Source organism: Festucalex cinctus, chromosome 17 (genome assembly GCF_051991245.1).
Source record: "Festucalex cinctus isolate MCC-2025b chromosome 17, RoL_Fcin_1.0, whole genome shotgun sequence".
Lineage (NCBI taxonomy): Eukaryota > Metazoa > Chordata > Actinopteri > Syngnathiformes > Syngnathidae > Festucalex > Festucalex cinctus.
In genome coordinates, this window is record NC_135427.1 from 6,425,011 (window position 1) to 6,444,491 (window position 19,481).

Genomic DNA, 19,481 nt, shown 5'->3' on the forward strand with positions numbered 1-19,481 from the left:
ACACTTCCTGCCTTCCCCATGATTACAAGCGCTTCTTCGATTCAATCGAACATCTGCGACTCCCGACGGGCACCGACGCGCATTTTGTGGGTTAATGACATCGCCGGCGTGAGAAAATGCCACCGATTCGGTTCCACTCGCCCCCCCCAAACTGAACTTAAAAAGGCTGCCGTGCGCGGCGCACATCCCCGAGGCTGACATCGAGTTGGTTGGCTGCCTGCATCAGTGGACTTCATTAATGCTAATAACCGCGGCTTGACTCTCCAAGCTAGTTTGCTCGATTGTTTATTAAGCTCACTTCATTTGGCAATGGGAATGACAGGCTGTCAGAGTTGGGGGGGGGCTGTCCTAAGCCAGAATTCATTTGTTCCAGATGGGTCCATGACATATATACAGTATAAATAAACAATTGTTATGATGCTCTCATACTGTGCTGTTATATATATATATATATTATATATATATATATATATATATATATATATATATATATATATCATCGCTCCACTTTTATTATTATTTGACTTGACACTTATGTCGCCAGGGGAAATAAATACAAACAGAACATTGTCAAAACCAAAAAAAATAATCTCATATTAATTATGCTAACAAATCTAATTGCATCAATTTTGCCTGATAAACGCCGCCATTAGTCTGTCAAAATAATTATGGATAAATTGCAGTGATGGTGATTTTCTATGGAAGCATGGCGCCGCCAATGTGGAGTTTTTGTGAACATTTTGACCGTACATTTGAACATAAATATGTTTGAATGTACTTACAAATACATTGATTTAAATGTACGTGCAAGTATGTTTAAAGGTATTTGCAAATATGCTATTTTCAACGTGCTTATAAGCTAAATGCTAAAAAATTCTCATCATGCCACAATGTATTAATTGATGCATAGAAAAGTAAAAAAAAAAAACATAAAATATATATATTTTTTTTTTTTTTTTGACCATTTGACCTACATAATATCAATACTGGGGCATCAGGGGATTAAAATTTCTTAAATGTAATTAATTGCATGACTTCAATCGTTAACTCATGATTAATCGCAAATTTTCTAACTGTTCTAAATGTACAATAAAATATTTTTTCTAAGTATTTATATTCTTGTTAACATAAAAGTGGAAAAAAAGTAAAACTAATAAAAAAAATATGGCTGCATCTTTTAGTCATTAGTAATTTCATAATAATTCATAAAATTGAGTTAAAATTAAAAAGATGCACTCTAGTGTAAAAAAAAATGAGTGAGATTTTTATTTGTGTTCTTTTTTTCCCACTAGATGGCATAATTGCACTTTTTTTTTTTTTTTTTTTTTTTTATGTCTGTAGTGGGTGATTTCTGTTCGGCAGTTTTTCCACGGTATGCGCATTTTAGCCTACAAGTACAAATGAATGGAATTATTTTCAAAAAAAAAAACGTTTTGAATGTACTTCACACATACATTGAAACATATTTACAAATATGTAACGTATTTGCCAGTCAAAAACATTTTCAATTTCACTTAATTTTTTCCCAAAAAAATCTCTTTTATTTTTACGTCATCCAGTTACTTGAGCGATCAGGAGAGAGAAAAAAATAGAGCCCGATAAGTCACGGCTAAACTTCTTTTGGGAGAGTTTTGACTCCTCTTGAAAACACCACTGACTGTGTGTGCTTTTTTTTTTTTGTTCTTGTTTCTGTGTCCCACTAGAGCAGTACCATCTAAATAACTCGGCTCACGGCCCATTAGGACAAGGCATCCCTCACTCCCACAGCAACCACGGCACAGTGGGACTCAACAAGTACACCTCGCTCAAAGCCGTGGGTAAGTCGTAATGCACGCTGCTGCGCAATATGATGCTGACGACAACTGGCGTGATCAAAAAATAAAAAAATAAAAAATTTGAGTAGAACAGCCAGTTAACGAGGGTGTCGTTGCCCGGTGGCAACCTCAAGGCTTTTTTTTTTTTTTTTTTTTTTAGCGGGTGTTATACAGAAACTCTCGTGTTGGTTAAAGGTCGCGTATGCAAAACCTGTTATTGTCTCGGAGCTGGTGGAACTTGGACGCAGAAGTGCCTCAAGCCTCCAGCGCGCGCATTAGAAGCAAACAAAAAACCGTAGCCAAAGGCAAATCTCGTGCTTGACAAGATGGATTTGATTAACCTTTATCACAAAATGCCCTTTTTCAGCTGCCTTCTGACCGTCTCCTTCGTTTGTGTTGATGCACTTTTTTTTTTTTAATTAGTTTTCCTCTGACATCACTGTTTATTTTGTTGTAGATACAGTATTACTTTTACTACTTGGGGAAAAAAAAAGATGAAAACTTGCTTTTAAAACAGGGGTGTCCAAACTTTTTCATTTGAGGGCCACATACAGAAAATCCGACGGACGCAAGGGCCACATAATGTTACGAAAAGAAATTGTTTTTAGTCCTAAAAATTGTACAAATAATTTATTAGAGAGCTAGCTAGCTAGGCTTGGCTTTATCCCCCTGTGCTGTATCCCCTGGAGCTAGCTCCCTAGCTAGATCCCCTGGTGCTTGTTTACACTGCTCGAGAGCTAGCTAGCTAGGCTTGGCTTTAGCCCCTGGTGCAAGATAGCTAGCTAGCTCCCCTGGTGCTTGCTTATCTGCTAGAGAGCCAGCTAGCTAGGCTTTAGCCCCTGGTGCTAGAAAGCTAGCTAGCTCCTTAGCTAGCTCCCCTGGTGCTTGTTTATCTGCTAGAGAGCTAGCTAGCTAGGCTTGGCTTTAGCCCCTGGCGCTAGAAAGCTAGCTAGCTCCTTAGCTAGCTCCCCTGGTGTTTGTTTATCTGCTAGAGAGCTAGCTAGCTAGGCTTGGCTTTAGCCCCTGGTGCTAGAAAGCTAGCTAGCTCCTTAGCTAGCTCCCCTGGTGTTTGTTTATCTGCTAGAGAGCTAGCGAGCTAGGCTAGGCTTTATCCCCTGGTGCTGTATCCCCTGAAGCTAGCTCCCTAGCTAGCTCCCCTGGTACTTGTTTACCTGCTAGAGAGCTAGTTAGCTTTTATTTAGCACTTTTTATTTACTTTTTATTTATCAGAATATTGTATTTAGACTATTGGGGCCACAAAGATAAAATTATTTCAAGGAAAATTTAACAACAATAACTGAAGTAGATAAATAAGCTATATTTTGTTGAACTTCTTACATCACCAACAACAATACAAGGTCTTTTATATCTTTATTGTTCCTCATTTGCAGCGGACAGTGCGTCTCACAGCTACTACAAGAGCTTCCCCCTCATGGACTTTGCCCACTACCGGACGCCCGCTTTTCCGCCAGTGCCAGCGCATCCCAAAGAGAAGTCGTACATCCACCAGCACCTTCCGTCGCAATCCGACCTCCACGCTCCCCTCTCCATCTCCATCCCTCCCACCCACCTGGAGCGCTCCCACCTGCCGAAGACCACCACGCACCCGCTGCTCTCCAGCTCGGCCTTTAAAGCCTGGGAGCCGGTCGGCCGCCACCACGTCCAAAGGCAGAGCTCGGCCCCGGGCTCCGGGCCCCCGCACGCCTCGCACTGGAGACACGGCTACTCCACCCGTCGGCAACAGAGCATCGAGAACATGCCGGATCTCTTTAGCCAACCCTGCGGAGGGATGTACCCCGGAGGCGGGGCGGGTGTTGTCGTCGGGCATGGGATGCATTTCCACGTGCAGCATCCTTCTCAAGCAGCCTACTACCAACACGCCAGGCAAAAGAACTACTCCACACACAGTTCGACGGAAGTAACAGTCTGATTGATGTGGCTACTCATAGTCGCTTGCCGCAGTTTTACATTCGGAAAGCTGGTGCCACCAGAGTCTGGAATTGGGAGCCCAAGTGGTGCACCACACAACAAAATGGGACACGTGAAGAATAATCTGGTGGCGATCGTGTAGGTTAGCTTGAAATAAATGTAGCAAGGTCACTTGAAAACCACTCAGGCTCTTTCACACCACCATCACAAATCCTCTGACTTAAACCACTTCAGCTCATCTTTGGGATCTTGTGAGAATGAAGCACAGAGACAAAATGAATTTCAAAAAAAAAAATGTTTTTGTTATTTTGTTAGAATCTACATGTGACACGTTTGTAGATGCTTCGCTGAGCCTTCTGCCCTTTGCAATCTCATTGTCTACCTCGACAACGCAGCCGGCTTTCCCTCGCGTACTTTCCGCTTAGCTCCCACTATGTCGCGTTTTTGCTTTCGGTGCCATCAGGCCAAGCATACAGGGACAGCAGCCCCCCCGGGGGGGTGACATTAACTCAACGGTGAGGACAATGCCACCATCACGTCAACTCCCATCAAGCTCCATCGAGGGGAGGAGAGGAAAGGGAGCTGGTCGGGGCCAGAGGCTTGGACCCTTTAGAAAAAGAGGAGAAGAAGAGAAAATAGACAACAAACTCTACGTTTCCCTTCCTCAGGGGAAGGAAAGGCAACGAGTCACTGTGAATTTCTCACTACGCAACGGCCTGGGTCATAACTCGGGAGTGTGCGAGGACGCTCCCGTGTTGTTTCGCCGCCTCCGGGAAACATTGGAGAGAAATACGCGGAGGCACTTCCAAGCCTGGAGCTGCGAAACATGACGGAAAGCCTGGATAGCAGAAGACACCGCGCGGATCCGCATGCTGATGCGGAAAAGTTGATCTGATGTGTTCGGGAAATGCACAAAGAGGTGTGAAAATGTTGCGAGGACGTGGACGTGCAAAAACGTGAACGTTTCGGGACGTTAAAAGTTCACGGCAGAATAATAATAAAAAAAAAAAATCTGAAAAGTAACCACTTTGGCTAAACAACCTGCCGATTTATTAAATAGAAATTATTTTATATGCAATAGCTGACGTCCATAATCATGCATTTAGTTCACCCATGAACTGTTTTATGTAAAAACATTTTGGGGATTTGTGTGATGTTTTGTGAAATTGAAACTCAATGTGAAGCTTTGTAAATTTTGTACACAATTAGTTGGAAAAGGGCTTTATGTAGTTTTTATTTCTAAGAATTTGTTCTAGTTGATGTCCGAGTCAAACTGAATTCATTTGTATAGTATACAAATATGACACATATGAGCTTCTGGCATAAACGTGCAACAAGTAAATTTAATATCTACTGGTGAGCTCTAATGTAGCAAAAACAAGCCGCATTTATAAGCAGCAGTTAACGACTCTTCTTCACAGAAGCTGTACAGCAAGCAATGCAACTTTTTAAAAGGGAATCATTAAAGATTGAAAAACTACTGTGGAGTTTGTTTGTGTACACGTTTCAAAGATTTGCTGATTCTTTCTGAAGAGTTTGTTCGCTTCTTCGCCGGCTCTGAAATAACGGCGTAAACACAGCAGCGTCGATGGTATCGGTTTATTAACTCCACCGGGCACAAACGCAGAAAGGAAAGATATTTTAATTCTAATTTTATATGACTTTATTATAGAGTTCCAAATGAGAACATAATAGGCAATATTTAAATAAAGGTGCAGATACACAAATTGTGGACAGTTTCACTGTTACAGTCCACTTGCACTGGGGTCGAGTGAGGGCAGTGGTGAGCAGGATGCAGTGTGTCGTTTGTTTTTTCAATGAAACACATTTTATGGACATTTTAAGAATAGTTTGGGTTAGCTTACATTTACATTTAAACAAATATTGGAACATTTTGGAAGCTTCACAAAGTACTTGTCAGTAAGTAATTTATGACCTGCTGATGCAACACACACATACCGGGGATGTAGCTCAGTGGTAGAGCGTGTGCTTCGCATGTACAAGGTCCTGGGTTCAATCCCCAGCATCTCCATGGTGTCTGTTTAAAATACTGTTTAATGTTATGATTGCAGTGCCACCTTGTGGCTGTTTATGACAATACAGGAGCCTAAACAGCATAACGTACTGTTTATAATTTCTCTCAACACAACCTCACAATGACAGATACAATTGACCACATTTAAATTTTATTTCATAATATTTTTTTTTAGTAATAACGATTTGGTGGCGACACATGGAAAGTTGTCTACATTAAGGCTTGATGTATGAAGGACGGATTTTCTTTGCTCCTGAGATGAACTGAGCCACCTCTTTCCTAAAGTTGTTATCGTTTGTTCGAACAAATTATTTAAAATCGATCAATTTACTCGGGGAGAACTTCCTGAAACAACCACCCAGAACGTGACCCCGCCTATTGCAATGTGATTGGTCGATTTCGCGGTTGGACAAAATCTAACCAATCGACGACGACGACGCGCGGACGCCATGTACAACTAGTCGAGTCCATTGACAGTTGGTACTGCTTGGACCTCCAAATCATTACTAAGAAGTCGGTAAGTGACTTGACTGTCTTACAAAACCCCTGACGCGAACACACTGACTAGTTTTTGTGCACCCGTAGAATAATTAAGTCTGCATTGCAACCACGTCTAAATTCGAATGACGCTATGAGTGGTATGCTATATGCTAGCTAAGCTAACATACTTCGTTTTGCCGTCACGTAAACATCACTCCATTAGTTCTAAAGTCACTTACGCGACCACTACGCTTAAGATTTCATGTTAAGCAACAAGGAGAAATGTTTATGAGTCTCTCTTTTGCGCCATTCTTAAACATGTGTCAGACATCAACAATGGCAGAGTGGAACGCCTACTTCCGGAATGAGGATGACGGTGAAGCACAGGAGGACGGCGAACAAGCAGAAGGTGAAAAATGAATTCTGGTCCCTTTTTTTTTTCCTCACTTTTTACACTGTCTCCTAATTGTCTATTTAGATTACAAAGTTACAGGGAGAGACTGCTTAGTTTTCTTGGTGGATGCGTCGAAGGAAATGTTTATCAAAGGAGAAGATGGGGAGCCGTCGAATTTTGACATGACCATGCAGGTAAGTAACATCCACACTGTGTGTTTCTATCCCTGCTTGCCTCAAGCGTCTCAAGCAGGGGTGTCCAAACTACGACCCGGGCGCCATTTGCGGCCCGCCATCCATTTTTTAGTGGCCCACGAGCCACGACATATGATAAAAATGGCATTTGACTCAGTTAAAAAAAAACACAAAAAAAACACAGGTGGTATTAAAGTTTATTTTAGTTAACTAAAACTAACGAAAAAACAAAAATTCAAAACTACAATTTTGTTAACGAAATAAAATAAAAACGAAGATGCTTTTTAAAAAAAGAAAACTAACTAAACTACATTTTATGTTTACAAAACTTTTAAATGTGATTTTTAGGAGATTTATTTTGATATAAACCGGAATAATGACGTTGCAACCACGTTTTTTTTTTTTTTTTAATATTGTGCACAAGTAATACACATAAAAAAATTAAATTAAAAATTAAAATTAATACTGAAACTAACTAAACTAAAACTAAGCATTTATTAAAGAACTAAAACTAATAAAAAACTAACAGAACCACCCTGAAAACTAATTTTAACTAACTAAATTTAAAAAAACAAAACTCCATCCATCCATTTTCTCGACCGCTTATTCCTCACAAGGGTAAAAACAAAACTCAAAACAAAATAAAAACTAAAATGAAAAATTCCCAAACTATAATAACCCTACTGCCATATTACAAATAAATTGATTTATATACTGCAGCATTTTTCTAAATACGTATACAAAAGCACAAATAAATGATTTGTACAATTTTTCGGACTAAACACAATTTCTCTTCATAACATTATGTGGCCCTTGCGTCCTTCCGATTTTCTGTATGTGGCCCTCAAATGAAAAAGTTTGGACACCCCTGGTCTAAAGTGTTTAGTCTCTTGCAGGTGGTGCGCAGCGTGTACACCAGAAAGATCATAAGCAGTCCCGGAGACCTCGTCGCTTTGGTTTTCTACGGCACCAAGCACAGCCAGGACCCCACCAACTCTTTCAAGCACGTCTACGTCTACCACAACTTGAGCGAACTTGGTGAGACGTCACCTTCAGCGTGTAAACGTTTGAGCCAACATTAGCGTTGTATCCAACGTCATTTTTTTCCCACAGGTGCAAAGCGAGTGCAGCAGGTGGACGCGCTACGGGGCGCAAAGGGCGCCCGGTTGGCAGCCGAGACGATGGGCAGTGATGAAACGTCGTTGTGCGACGCCCTGTGGTGCTGTGCCAATCTGTACCGGGACTGCAAGCTCCGTCTGGGCCACAAGCGGCTCTTCATCTTCACTTGCAGGGATCAACCACACGGGGGCGACAGTGTCAAAGATCGACAGGCTCGCACGCAAGCCAGTGACCTCAGAGAAACTGGTGGGCGCATCATTATGGTGGACCAAAATTTTAAATAAATGAATGACTAAACGTGAAAAGAAAAATGGATATAAAAAAATATATAATTTTGAAAATTGTATCGAAACAAATAAATAGTTTGTATTTTATTTTTGAATTACATTTATTTATATCTGTTTTTATTTTCACTTTTAGTTATTTATTTATTTAGACATTTTATTTATTTATGTAGTGATTTATTTATTTTGAATTTTGGCAGTTTTGGTCCATACTGCCAAGTCAAAATGTTATTCAAATGAGGGGGCGGTCCTAAGCATGTCTTGGATTGGACATGAATAATGATAATTGGCAGTAGGGACCAAAAATGCCAAAATTCAAAATAAATAAATGACTGAATAAGTAAATACATAAATGACTAAATAAATAAATGATTAAAAGTGAAAATAAAAACAGATATAAAAAAAAATATAATTCAGGAATTAAATACAAACGTATTTATCTATGTACCAGTATATATTTTGTTCTTTTTATTACCATTTATATTTATTATTTTTGTTAATATATATATATATATATAATTTTGAAAAAATTTTAATATCCATTTTTATTTTCACTTTTAGTTTAAATAAATAAATGACTAAAAGTGAAAATAAAAACTGATATAAAAGAATATAATTCAAAAATTAAATACAAATGTATTAATATATATATTTTTTGTTTTTATTGCCATTTATATTTTTTCTTAATATAATTTTTTAAATTATTTTCTTTATATCCTTTTTTTCCACTTTTAGTCATTTATGTAGTTTTTTATTTATTTTGAATTTTGACGGTTTTTGTCCTCCATGACATAATGGGCCTTTTAGAAAGCAAGAAAAACTGAAGGAAGTACTGTTTATATGATATGGATTAAAAAAAAATGTCATTTTTTTAGGGTAGACTTGAATCATCTGTTTTGTTTAACAAAGATATTTTTTTTTTTTACATTTTTCCCTGCGTTTTTGTTTCAGGCGTCGTCATCGAGCTAATGCACTTGATGAAAGCAGGCGGCTTCGACGTTTCCGTCTTCTTCCGCGACGTCGTGAGTCCGCCGGAGGACGAGAGCGAACTCGGGATGCAGCTGGAGCCTTGCGAAAAACTGGAAGACCTCCAGAAGAGAGTTCGGGCCAAAGAGCAGAAAAAGAGAACGATGGCCCGGTCGGTTTTCGCTTCCAAATGCGCAATCTGCGTTTCCTCTTTTTTTTTTTATTTTTTTTTTTTTTTTCCCTCATCTTCTCGAGCTTTTGGCTTATTTTTAGGCTCAATCTGCGTCTCGGCGAGGGCGTAAACGTCGCAGTGGGAATGTACGCCATCGCGGTGGCCGCACGGAAAGCAAACGCCATCAAGCTGTACCGGGAAAGTAACGAGCCCGTCCGCAGCAAAACTCGCACCTTCCATACTCAAACAGGAAGCCTGCTGCTGCCCAGTGAGATCAAGAAAGCTCAGGTAGGAACGCAAATAACTGAAATCAACCAACATTTCTTTTTTTTTTTGTGAGTGTTCTTAGGAGGAGTGCCCCTTCCGTGTTGTTGCAGGTGTATGGCAACAAGCAGATCGTGATGGAGAAAGACGAGGTGGACGCCATCAAGAAGTTTGAGGATCCCGGTTTGGTTCTGATCGGATTCAAAGCGATGGAAAAGCTGAAAGTGCACCACCACATTCGTCCCGCCGTCTTCCTCTACCCCGAGGAGGACGAAGTGAAAGGTGACACCCAGTGGCCATTCACTGTATCGTTGTGAACACAATCGTTTTGTGATGATATATTTGGATGCTTTTTCAGCCTTTGGCCGATGTTCCGTTTAAAGGGATGACGCCCCAATGACGTATTTTTTTGCACCCGAGTCTAAGTCAGGAAATTTTTGCAATTAATATTTGATTTGTTTATTTATTTATGTATATATTTATTTGTAGTTTATTTTATTGATTTATTTTTTTAATTTATTATTTTTAATAAAGGCATCCCAAGATGATACTTTTTTGTGGCTGTACGTCCGCAGTGGTTCAAATCAAGTAAACAATTGAAGTATTTTATTCTTGACTTTATAAATTTAAAAATCCGATCTTCTTCAACTGATATGATCGGCCCAATTTCCCATCTTGTGACCCGACTGGGACAACCCACGTTCCGTTGTTTTTCACTTTTTTTTTTTTTTTTTTTTTTTTTTTTTTTATAAATGTTTCTAGTCGATCTAGACGATTTTAAAAAATAATCTGATCGCTTTTTTTTTTTTTCTCTATAAATGTGTTTCTCTGGAGGTTTGGGACTGCCAACGTTCAAAACATTTTTGACAGGCAAACACATTTAAACATATTTACATTAAACGTATTTGCAAGTACATGTGAATGGACTAAAATATACCAATAAAGATTGGCACGAAAGTTTTAACGTGTATATAAGCCAAATGCTTAAAAAAAAAAAAAAAAAAAAAGTATTCTAATATGATTTTTTTTTTTCAAGGTCCTCTTGCGATTTATATATTTTTAACAAACACAAGCAAGAAATTCATCTGTATTACAACAAACAAAGTGACTGAAAATTGTATTTTCTACTCCATCGCCATGTTGATTTTAATTGGATTAACTGTTCAGTTCTGATTTGTATGTGAAGATGTCTTCATAAATCAGACGCTTTACATTCATGATGTATAAATTAGCTTTTTTTTTTTTTTTTTCTCTCCCCAGGAAGCTCCTGTCTGTTCTCGGCACTGTTGACCAAGTGCCTCGAGAGGAACGTCTTTGCTCTGTGCCGCTGCATTTCCCGCCGAAATAACCCACCTCGATTTGTTGCCTTGGTGCCGCAGCGAGAGGAAGTCGACGAGGGGAAGGTGCAGACCACCCCGCCAGGTACGACGCTGCCAGTGTTCAAAAGTATTAAGACAAGAGACTACGCTCGAAAGCAGCGGTGTCCAAAGTACGGCCCGGGGGCCATTTGCGGCCCGCCGTCCATTTTTTTTGAGTGGCCCGGCGTCATATGCTAAAAAGTGGCATTTGACTCAGTTCAAATAAAATGAAAACAAAAATGTTTGGAGATGGTCAATGTAAGAGAAGGGAAGGTGTCGAAAAACAGGTGCTATTAAAGGTTATTTTGGGGAACTAAAACTAACGAAAAAATAAACGAAGATGCTTTTTAAAAAAAGAAAACTAACTGAAACTACATTTTATGTTTACAAAACTAACTAAAATAAAACTGTCAATTATAGCAAAAGTGTCCTTCAGTTTAGTCTTTGGTAATTAATTTAATGCACAAGCCTTTTAGTAGATTTATTTTGATGGAACTGTAATAATGACGTCGTGCCCATGGTGTTTTTTTGTTTTTTTTGTTTTTAAATGTTGCGCACAAATAATACATGTTAAAGAAAAAAACAACCTAAAACTAATACTGAAACTAACTAAACTAAAACTAAGCATTTATTAAATAACTAAAAGTAATGAAAAACTAACAGAACCACCCTGAAAATAATTAAAAATAACTAAATAAAAAAATTAAAACAAAACTCAAAACAAAATAAAAACTAAAATGAAAAATTCCCTACTACCATATTACAAATAAATTGGTTGATATATCATAGCATTTTTCTATTTTTCTATGCTAAAAATTCTAAATAAAAAGCACCAAAAAAATGTATTTGTACAATTTTTTGTCCAACATGAAACACTAATGCCACCTTGTGGCAGAAAACTACCACAACACAAATCTGACTCGATGATTCATTCACACTACTTTCTTTTTATGACGAGGAGATTAAATTAGTTTTGAGTCGCATTAAAAAAAAAAACATTTCAGAGCATTAAATTAGATTTGCTGATCCCGGCAGAAACCCTGAAATGAGAGCAGGCAGGCAATTAAGGGAAATGTGACGCTAAGGTAATCATTGATCTCATCTCAACAGGTTTCAATGTCATCTACCTGCCGTACGCTGATGATCTGCGGAATCTGGATCCCCCGCAGACTCCGTGCGCTTCGCCAGCGCAGGTGGACAAGATGAGGGAGATTGTTCATAAGCTGCGCTTTCAGTACAGGTTCGGGGTAGCCGCTTTTTGATGAGATCCAACGCAAGAGCATTCGGTGACCGTTTCTGCTTCATAACGTCGTACAGGAGCGAAGCATTTGAGAATCCCGTCATCCAGCAGCACTACAGGAACTTGGAGGCTTTGGCTCTGGATATGACGGTTCCAGACCACATCGAAGACCTCATCAGTAAGACGAAGCCACGCCCAAATCTGTCGCCTGTCAAACCGTCTCATTTCGATTGGGATCTGTTCCAGTGCCAAAGGTGGACCAGATTGACCAGCGTCTGGGTCCTCTGGTCCAGGACTTTAAAGATCTTGTCTACCCGGCAGACTACAACCCGGCCGGCAAACGCAAAGCAGGTCAGCCATCGATTCATCGTCAAATTATTTGTTGTGCGAGCGTGACTTCCTCTTTATTTTTACGGAAGACGATTAAGGGCCAGTGAAGAGAGGAAAAAAAAATGGTTGGCAGGATTATGACTTTGCAGTGAGAATTTTGACTTTGTTCTCAGAATTCTGTGGACTTTGAAGTCAAAATTCTGAGATTAAAGTCATAATTTTCAATTTTTTTATTAGTGCTATTATTATTCTCACATTAAAGTCAGAATTCTGGGATTAAAGTGAGAATGCTAATTTTAACCCCTTGACCGCCAAAAACGTTTAATGACGTATGGTAAAATCCTAATGAATGCCGCCATAAACGTTAATTGGAATTTACTAAGGTTTTTTTTGTTTTGTTTTTTTCCCCTCAATTGGTAGTGCAATATCTTGTGCAGCGCTGCCTGCTCAATGGGTTGTGGAATCAAAAACACCCACTAACTATGGCCAGCAGATGGCAGCATTGTATCTCTTTTCAATGGGCTCACAGTATATGAAATGACAGCGAAACACGACTGATGTGATGAAATTGATCGTTTTCAAGGATGACGTGAACGATCAAAGCCTTTGTCACATTAAATCTAATTCACAGAGTGTCAATAAACAAAACAAAATAGTGTCTAAGTCAAAAAATGTATCTTTTCAATGTCACTCAAATGACCTATTTTTGAATGGTGATTAATAAAGAACAGAAGAAGGTAGAAACATACTTTTTATATATATATTTTTTTTTTATGTTTACGTAGTCGTGGCACACAATATTTTGTTTGCCTTGAAAGATGAGTGAAAATGCTCAAAATCGGCTGGCACTGTTGGGGTTGTTTTTCCGGATAATATTTGGCAGCCAAAGAGTTAAAATGAAAATCCAGAGATTAAAGTCATAATTCTGAGAATAAAGTGAGAATCCCACCAAACTTTTTTTTTTCTTCTTCTTCTTCTTCTTCTCTTCAACTGACCCCAATCGTCTTCCGTATATCGTCTTGTCGACTCGACTTGTTGACTTAAAAGCAGAATCTGGCGGCACGGCAGAGAAGAAGCCCAAAATGGAGATCTCGGAAGATGAGCTGAGAGCCCACATACAGAAAGGCACTCTGGGAAAAATGACGGTGCCGATGCTCAAGGAGGCCTGCAAGCTGTTTGGCATTCGCACCACCGGAACCAAAAAGCAGGAGCTGATGGACGCCCTGATTGACAAATTGGCCACGTGAGGCTTCTCGCCAGCACGTTTTCATTGGGTGGAGACGCGACCGATCGTTTTGGATGACTGAAATCGATTTCCACCGTCGCTAAAACTTAATGCTCCGGAATCTCACTGTTGATTTCTGTAATCGCAGACTCATTTTTGTGTGTGTGGGGGGGGGGGGGGGGTGAGTAAGTTTTTACATGTGATCTATGACGTCACGTTTCCAAAATAAAACTTTGTACAACACCACATCTTGATTGTTTATTTGAACTGCAGCGCAATGCATCATTGCAACATTTCCAGTTCTACTTGTCCCACAAAGGTGTGTTCAAGCAAAGAAAAGCGGGCGGGCAGTGTGAGCAACATTGTTCAACTCCACGTAATAACGTGTTCGTTTGGGAGGGGGGGGGGGGGGGGGGGGGGGGCAGGCAAAGGAAAAGATCACAGTCATCAAAGTTTGATTTACGGAAAGGAAGGAGGAGGAGCTCAAGCGTTCTTGAGGTAAAACGGACTTTTCGACCACTCGTATGCGCTATTTGAATCCATTTGCTAATCGTTTTCAAATCAATCTTTAACTTCAGAGGCTCGAGTTGTGTGCGAGGGTCAACAATCTGCTCGAGAAATGGAATGTAAATGCGAAACCAATGACACTGAGGATGCAGGTACAAATCAGACGCTATTATTGAATTGTCATTGTTTGTTTACTACACTATGATAGACGGTGACGCTTTAATAAGTTTGCGCATGCGCGAGGCTACCAGCTACTCTATCAATTTGAATGGCGGAGATTAGTGGTGACAATCTTTCCGTAACTGTACACTTTAAAGCTTGCAATTTAACTTCCCCGATGTCAGTAAGCCACATGATATGTATGTTAACAAAAACAACAACTTTCCAGCGGTTGAAACGTTTCTATCAGAACCGATTCCATTGGATTCAATTCATTTTTCAATGACCGTTTGGTAGTTTCGCCTACCCACAATGCACCACGCCGCACCTTGAATTCGAGACGCGCACTTCGCTTATTGAAAGAAATGTCTTTTTTTATTTTTATTTTTTTTATTATTTTTTATTATTATTATTATTATTATTATTATTTTAGATTTTACGAACATTTGTGCTAATTGTAGGCTTCAATGTCTTCACTTGTGTTTCCAGGCTGGTGGCTGGGCGGTAGCAATGTCCAGATGGGAGCTTACACCGTGGTGGGGTATCTTCTGTACAGATTCTCACAGAGTCAGTCATACCACATGATGCACCGATTAGCTTCTTTGGAAAGACAAAAAAAAAAAAAAAAAAAGAATAAATCACGTTGACTATCATCTTATCTGAGCCGTACAGATACAAAGCGAGAAACTGAGTAGATTTGCAATAATCAATCCTAATGTTGCCCTCGACAAGTATTTCACAAAAGACTAGACTTGAGTCATCAATTTCTAAAACAACAAAAGTGAGTACACCCGTTAGTGAAAATGTCGTCAAAAATACATCAACAAGACAAATTTGTGAATTGATGTTGCTTCTGTAAAAGTGGGGACAACTTTATTTGTCATATTGCATACTTTGAAGTGAAGTTTTGAGCGATGTTGTGTTGTCTTCTGCAGCCCTTCCCGCAGTGATCCGATGGCCGATTCGTGTCTTCTGCTCTGTGACTGGTGAGTTCACTCGCGCTGACCTTTTTGACCACATTCAGAACTGGACGTGAGAATTGATGACACTTGTGTGTGTGTGTGTGTGTGTGTGTTGCTCAGGTTTGTCAGCCCTCTGGGGCTGGGTGAGTCGTATCGTGGGGACCCTCCGAGGTACGACAATAACATAAATAATACATTTGTAATGTGGCAAACAGCAACATAAATAAATAACTTGTCCTCGACATTTTATCTTACAGGAATCCAGAGTCTGTGTAAATGGCTGTCTCGAATTTGGAAGTCTATCAAATGTAAACACTCTACTTTTCCAGTCATAGTCTCTAATTACTCTATTATTGATAGAGAAAAGAACAACATTATTAATACTAATTATGCCAGGAAGACATTAACAATATGTAATAACCAAAAAATAATCCCTCTGTCAGCATTTTCTTCCAAATTCCACTGGTTGCTTCCTGTCATCAGAGCTGTCACAGGTCAGTTCGTGTTCTCCCTAATCTGATTTTTCTGCTTTATCTACTTTCACGGTGCAAATACAACAGTGTACAAGAAATTAGTATATTTTTTTAATACATATTTCAAACAAATTGGGTAGCAGGGGCAGGTAGTGTCCCTTTAAATCCAATAGATGGCGCTGTGGTGAAGCGTACGTCACAAAGTCAAAATGGCGGTCTATTCATGCTGCATTCGTGGAGGTTTTGACGTTGAATTTATCCCACTCAAAGTTTTCTTAAGCGTTTGAGGCAAATGTAAAGAACTCTTCCGGTTAACGCAGTCAGTCCAAATCACGTTGTGTCACGTGAATAGGTAACCTGGCAATGGCCGCTTCCATAGTAATTTCGTCGGGAAAAGGTGAGACATTCTGTACAATAATTCGAGCTGATTGGACGATACGACATTCTACATGTTTTGTTTTAACCAATCACGGTCACGGGTGAAAATTTCGTATTCGTTCTTGTCGAACTCGAAAAGGTGAGTCATTCAGCAAGAACAGAATTACAGTAATTGCAGCGTCCATTTGTCCATGTTAGGTTTGTTTGTTGGTTTCGTCACAGTTGCATATCCCGCCCCCAAACACAATGACGCTCTGTGATTGGTCCGAACAACCAGTTGTTCGGAAACGGCGGATATCAGCGGGAGCGGTACAAGATGTATTCTCCAAAGTTTGTGAGCTCACAAATGCCACCTTAATTCAAAATTCATCTTGCGAGAGGAAGGTTAATAGGCCTATATTTGTGCATTTTCATCTGCCTCAAAAGTTTTCAGGTCGGAACTGGCACAAGCCAAGTGGGAAAAATCCGATTTCCCACTTTCCCCGAATGCAGCATTTAAACTCGAAAAGCATTGAACTTTGGATCGTTGTGATTTGATTTGTGAGGATTTATTATTCTGATTTGAAAATGTGATACAATGTTTGACAACTATAACAATATGCCTGGTTTGTATGCTAGTCACAGGCAAAAGCAACACAATATACAGTGTTGAAATTAAGTGTTGCATTGTGGAAATTTAAGAAATGCGCAATGTTCTGAATCAGAATTGTCAGCAGTGCGCTATTGATTTTAAATAAGTATTTACTATGAAACTATAAGGCACTTTCAGCCATTTTGTGAATGGGACACACATGCAGATCAAGTTCCTGATGTCACACATACTGTTCACCACATTTGCTGTTGTGACTAAATCTGATTCCGATTTTTCTTGATTTAAAAAAAAAAGTAATAAAAAAATGTTGTTGCGACCCCTACAGGATCCAGCGACGGCTATGTGGAGAATGAGAACATGAGAGTGAACCTCTCCAGTCCCTTAAAAGCGGGCCTCAGACTGATCGTCGTGGGCCCTGCCGGTGGAGGACGCACGTCAGTGGTCAACACTTTGTTGGACCACTGGGCAGAAGAACCAGAGGAAGCTCTGCTAGAGAGCACCATAAGAAGGGCCGTAGTGGATGGTAGAGAAGTTAGCGTCGTCGACACGCCGGATCTCTTGGGTACGTCGTTGGGGAGAATTATCCGAGCCAAAGAAGCTCTGAGGTGCGTCCAACTGGCAGCTCCCGGCCCTCACGCCATCCTGCTGGTGATGCAGGCGCCGCGCTCCAGCAAGGGGGCGCAACAGGACGCGATGCGGTTGATCCAAACGACGCTGGGACTATTCGGGGACGGCATCCGAGGCCACGTCATCCCGGTGCTCACCCACGCCGACCGGCTGGGTCGACGCCACACTTTGGAGCGCATGCTGAACGAGGACGCCGGCGGCGTGAGCGGACTGACGTCTCTGTGCGGTCAGAGGCCCGAGCTGGTGGACGCCAGGCCGGATCGGTCCCCGGATGAGCGGAAGGCGGCACGCTGGGTGCTGCTGGGGCGTATCCTCGAGCTGAAGGTGCTCAGGGGCCATTTTGTCCACGAGCTGCAGAGGAGGGATGAACGCAACCGACAGCAGCTGCTGGCTGACATGACCTCTGCACTGGGCAAAAATCTGGAACACAAGTAAATGATATGACCAGCATGGCTAACGTAATCAGTACCAGTGCTAATATAACTGTAGGGAGTTTTTTTATGAACGCCATTGATGAAGAGACATATTTACACAATCATAAACAGCAGAGGTGGGCTCACTTTTGCCATATTTGTTGGTGAGGTTCAAAACAAAATAAAATGTCAAATATGGAAATTAGGTTGTTTGAAATCATAAACCAAAATGTATGCGTATCGGGCCGATACCTGGCCTGATTTCAAAGCGCGCGACGGCGGTTGATGCCAGTATCGGCTGCCCTCTTGTGGCCATTTTACGATCAGGAAGTAAAAATGAGAATGGAGAATTGCCATTAATTTTATGTCACTTTAAGGAAATATGCTATATTTCGATCTAAATAGGTATTTAAATTTATGTAATTAAAATGTTTTTATCAAAATTATTAATGTATTAAAATAATTGCAATACATTTTTCACATGTATAACTCAAAAGAGTTAATTTTATGTTTGGGTATGGTCTTTGTTTACAAGTTGATTTTAGCACATCACATTTAATTCAATTAGGTACAATTAAACTACAATTAGTTATATTATTTTTATAATTGTTAAATTGTGTATTTTATTGAAGTTGCTAATTCAAAATATCAAATTATTTACATTAACACATTAATAGAATTTTATGTTTCAGAATGGTCTTCATTTTGTTTACAAGTTGCTTTTAGCACATCACATTTAATTTATGTACAATTTAAGTACAATTTTTAAAATTACTAAATGATGTATTTTTTTAAATTACTGGTTTTAGTTTGTTTACAATATTAACTAAATATTGAGACGAATCAGTAAAACTAAATTAGAAAATCATTATATACATTTTAGTTCACCAATTTTGGAGCGAAACCGCTAAATTAATTGATCAATGTAGGACTTTGGAGGACTTAGTTTTCGTATTCAAAAAGTAACGAGTATGACAAAATTGTAATGTACAGTGATTGTTGTAATACCAGATAATATTGTGCTAGATAATGGTGGATATGAGCGCCAGTTGTGATTTATGGATGTGATGACGAGTATTGAAGTTGCTGGCGAAATTCAGCAGATGAATGGAACATCATTTCCATATAAGCCCTGCAATTTAAAATGAAGTGCAAGAAGTTATTCCTACAAAATTCACTGTATTTTCTGCCATTTTATGTTTACTCCCTGCATGACATTGTCTTTCGAGCTGGATGGTGCGACGGAGAGTGGGAAAGATGCGTCATGTTGGAGATTACATTCCAACAGTTTCACACCACATTGCTATGATGATGAGCTACACAGAGGCCGTACAATGTGCAGTGGGAAACAAGAGAAGGCTTGGAGTTGGTATTTACTTTACGTGGAAAGACAGCTGAAATGCCACTTAAGGTTACCCACTCACTTGATGCATTTGCCAGGCAGAACTTTTGGGAAAAGTCCCCCTGTGGCGGTCATTTGAATTACGAGCAAGAGTTGGAAAATGTCATTCAAACATTTCTGAAACCACAACAGACCGGTCAGCTCATTTAGTGAAATTCGTGAAA

General features: G+C 39.8%; 2 protein-coding genes and 1 non-coding gene across 8 annotated transcripts in view; all 3 read left to right on the top strand.

Moving 5' to 3' along the window:
* shisa8b (shisa family member 8b) overlaps window positions 1–5,191 on the top strand; it is a 30,640-nt gene extending 25,449 nt beyond the window's left edge. For all 4 annotated transcript variants that reach the window (XM_077503311.1, XM_077503310.1, XM_077503309.1 and 1 more), the window contains 2 exons: window positions 1,704–1,817; window positions 3,206–5,191. In XM_077503311.1, coding sequence (XP_077359437.1) covers window positions 1,704–1,817; window positions 3,206–3,744 — 653 coding nt within the window. In that variant the 3' untranslated portion in view covers window positions 3,745–5,191. The remainder of the gene's footprint in view (window positions 1–1,703; window positions 1,818–3,205) is intronic.
* A 512-nt stretch (window positions 5,192–5,703) lies between these two features.
* Window positions 5,704–5,775, top strand: trnaa-cgc (transfer RNA alanine (anticodon CGC)). The gene has a single exon. It is a non-coding gene; the product is annotated as a tRNA-Ala (tRNA).
* Window positions 5,776–6,175: 400 nt separating this feature from the next.
* Window positions 6,176–18,117, top strand: xrcc6 (X-ray repair complementing defective repair in Chinese hamster cells 6). Of its 3 annotated transcripts, XM_077502281.1 has the most exons (18): window positions 6,216–6,295; window positions 6,586–6,667; window positions 6,737–6,846; window positions 7,743–7,884; window positions 7,960–8,211; window positions 9,201–9,387; window positions 9,489–9,675; window positions 9,765–9,933; window positions 10,912–11,073; window positions 12,120–12,249; window positions 12,327–12,427; window positions 12,496–12,600; window positions 14,960–15,037; window positions 15,406–15,456; window positions 15,553–15,603; window positions 15,690–15,740; window positions 15,876–15,926; window positions 17,201–18,117. In XM_077502281.1, exons 2-18 carry the CDS (start codon window positions 6,595–6,597, stop codon window positions 17,935–17,937), a joined length of 2,637 nt encoding a protein of 878 aa, XP_077358407.1. In that variant the 5' UTR covers window positions 6,216–6,295; window positions 6,586–6,594; the 3' UTR covers window positions 17,938–18,117. The 3 variants fall into 3 exon arrangements, with proteins under 3 accessions (XP_077358409.1, XP_077358408.1, XP_077358407.1); XM_077502283.1 differs by lacking the exons at window positions 14,960–15,037; window positions 15,406–15,456; window positions 15,553–15,603; ... (1 more) ...; window positions 15,876–15,926; window positions 17,201–18,117 and adding an exon at window positions 13,630–14,042 and having other exon boundaries at window positions 6,176–6,295; XM_077502282.1 differs by lacking the exons at window positions 14,960–15,037; window positions 15,406–15,456; window positions 15,553–15,603; ... (1 more) ...; window positions 15,876–15,926; window positions 17,201–18,117 and adding an exon at window positions 13,627–14,041 and having other exon boundaries at window positions 6,176–6,295.
* Window positions 18,118–19,481: the final 1,364 nt, after the last annotated feature.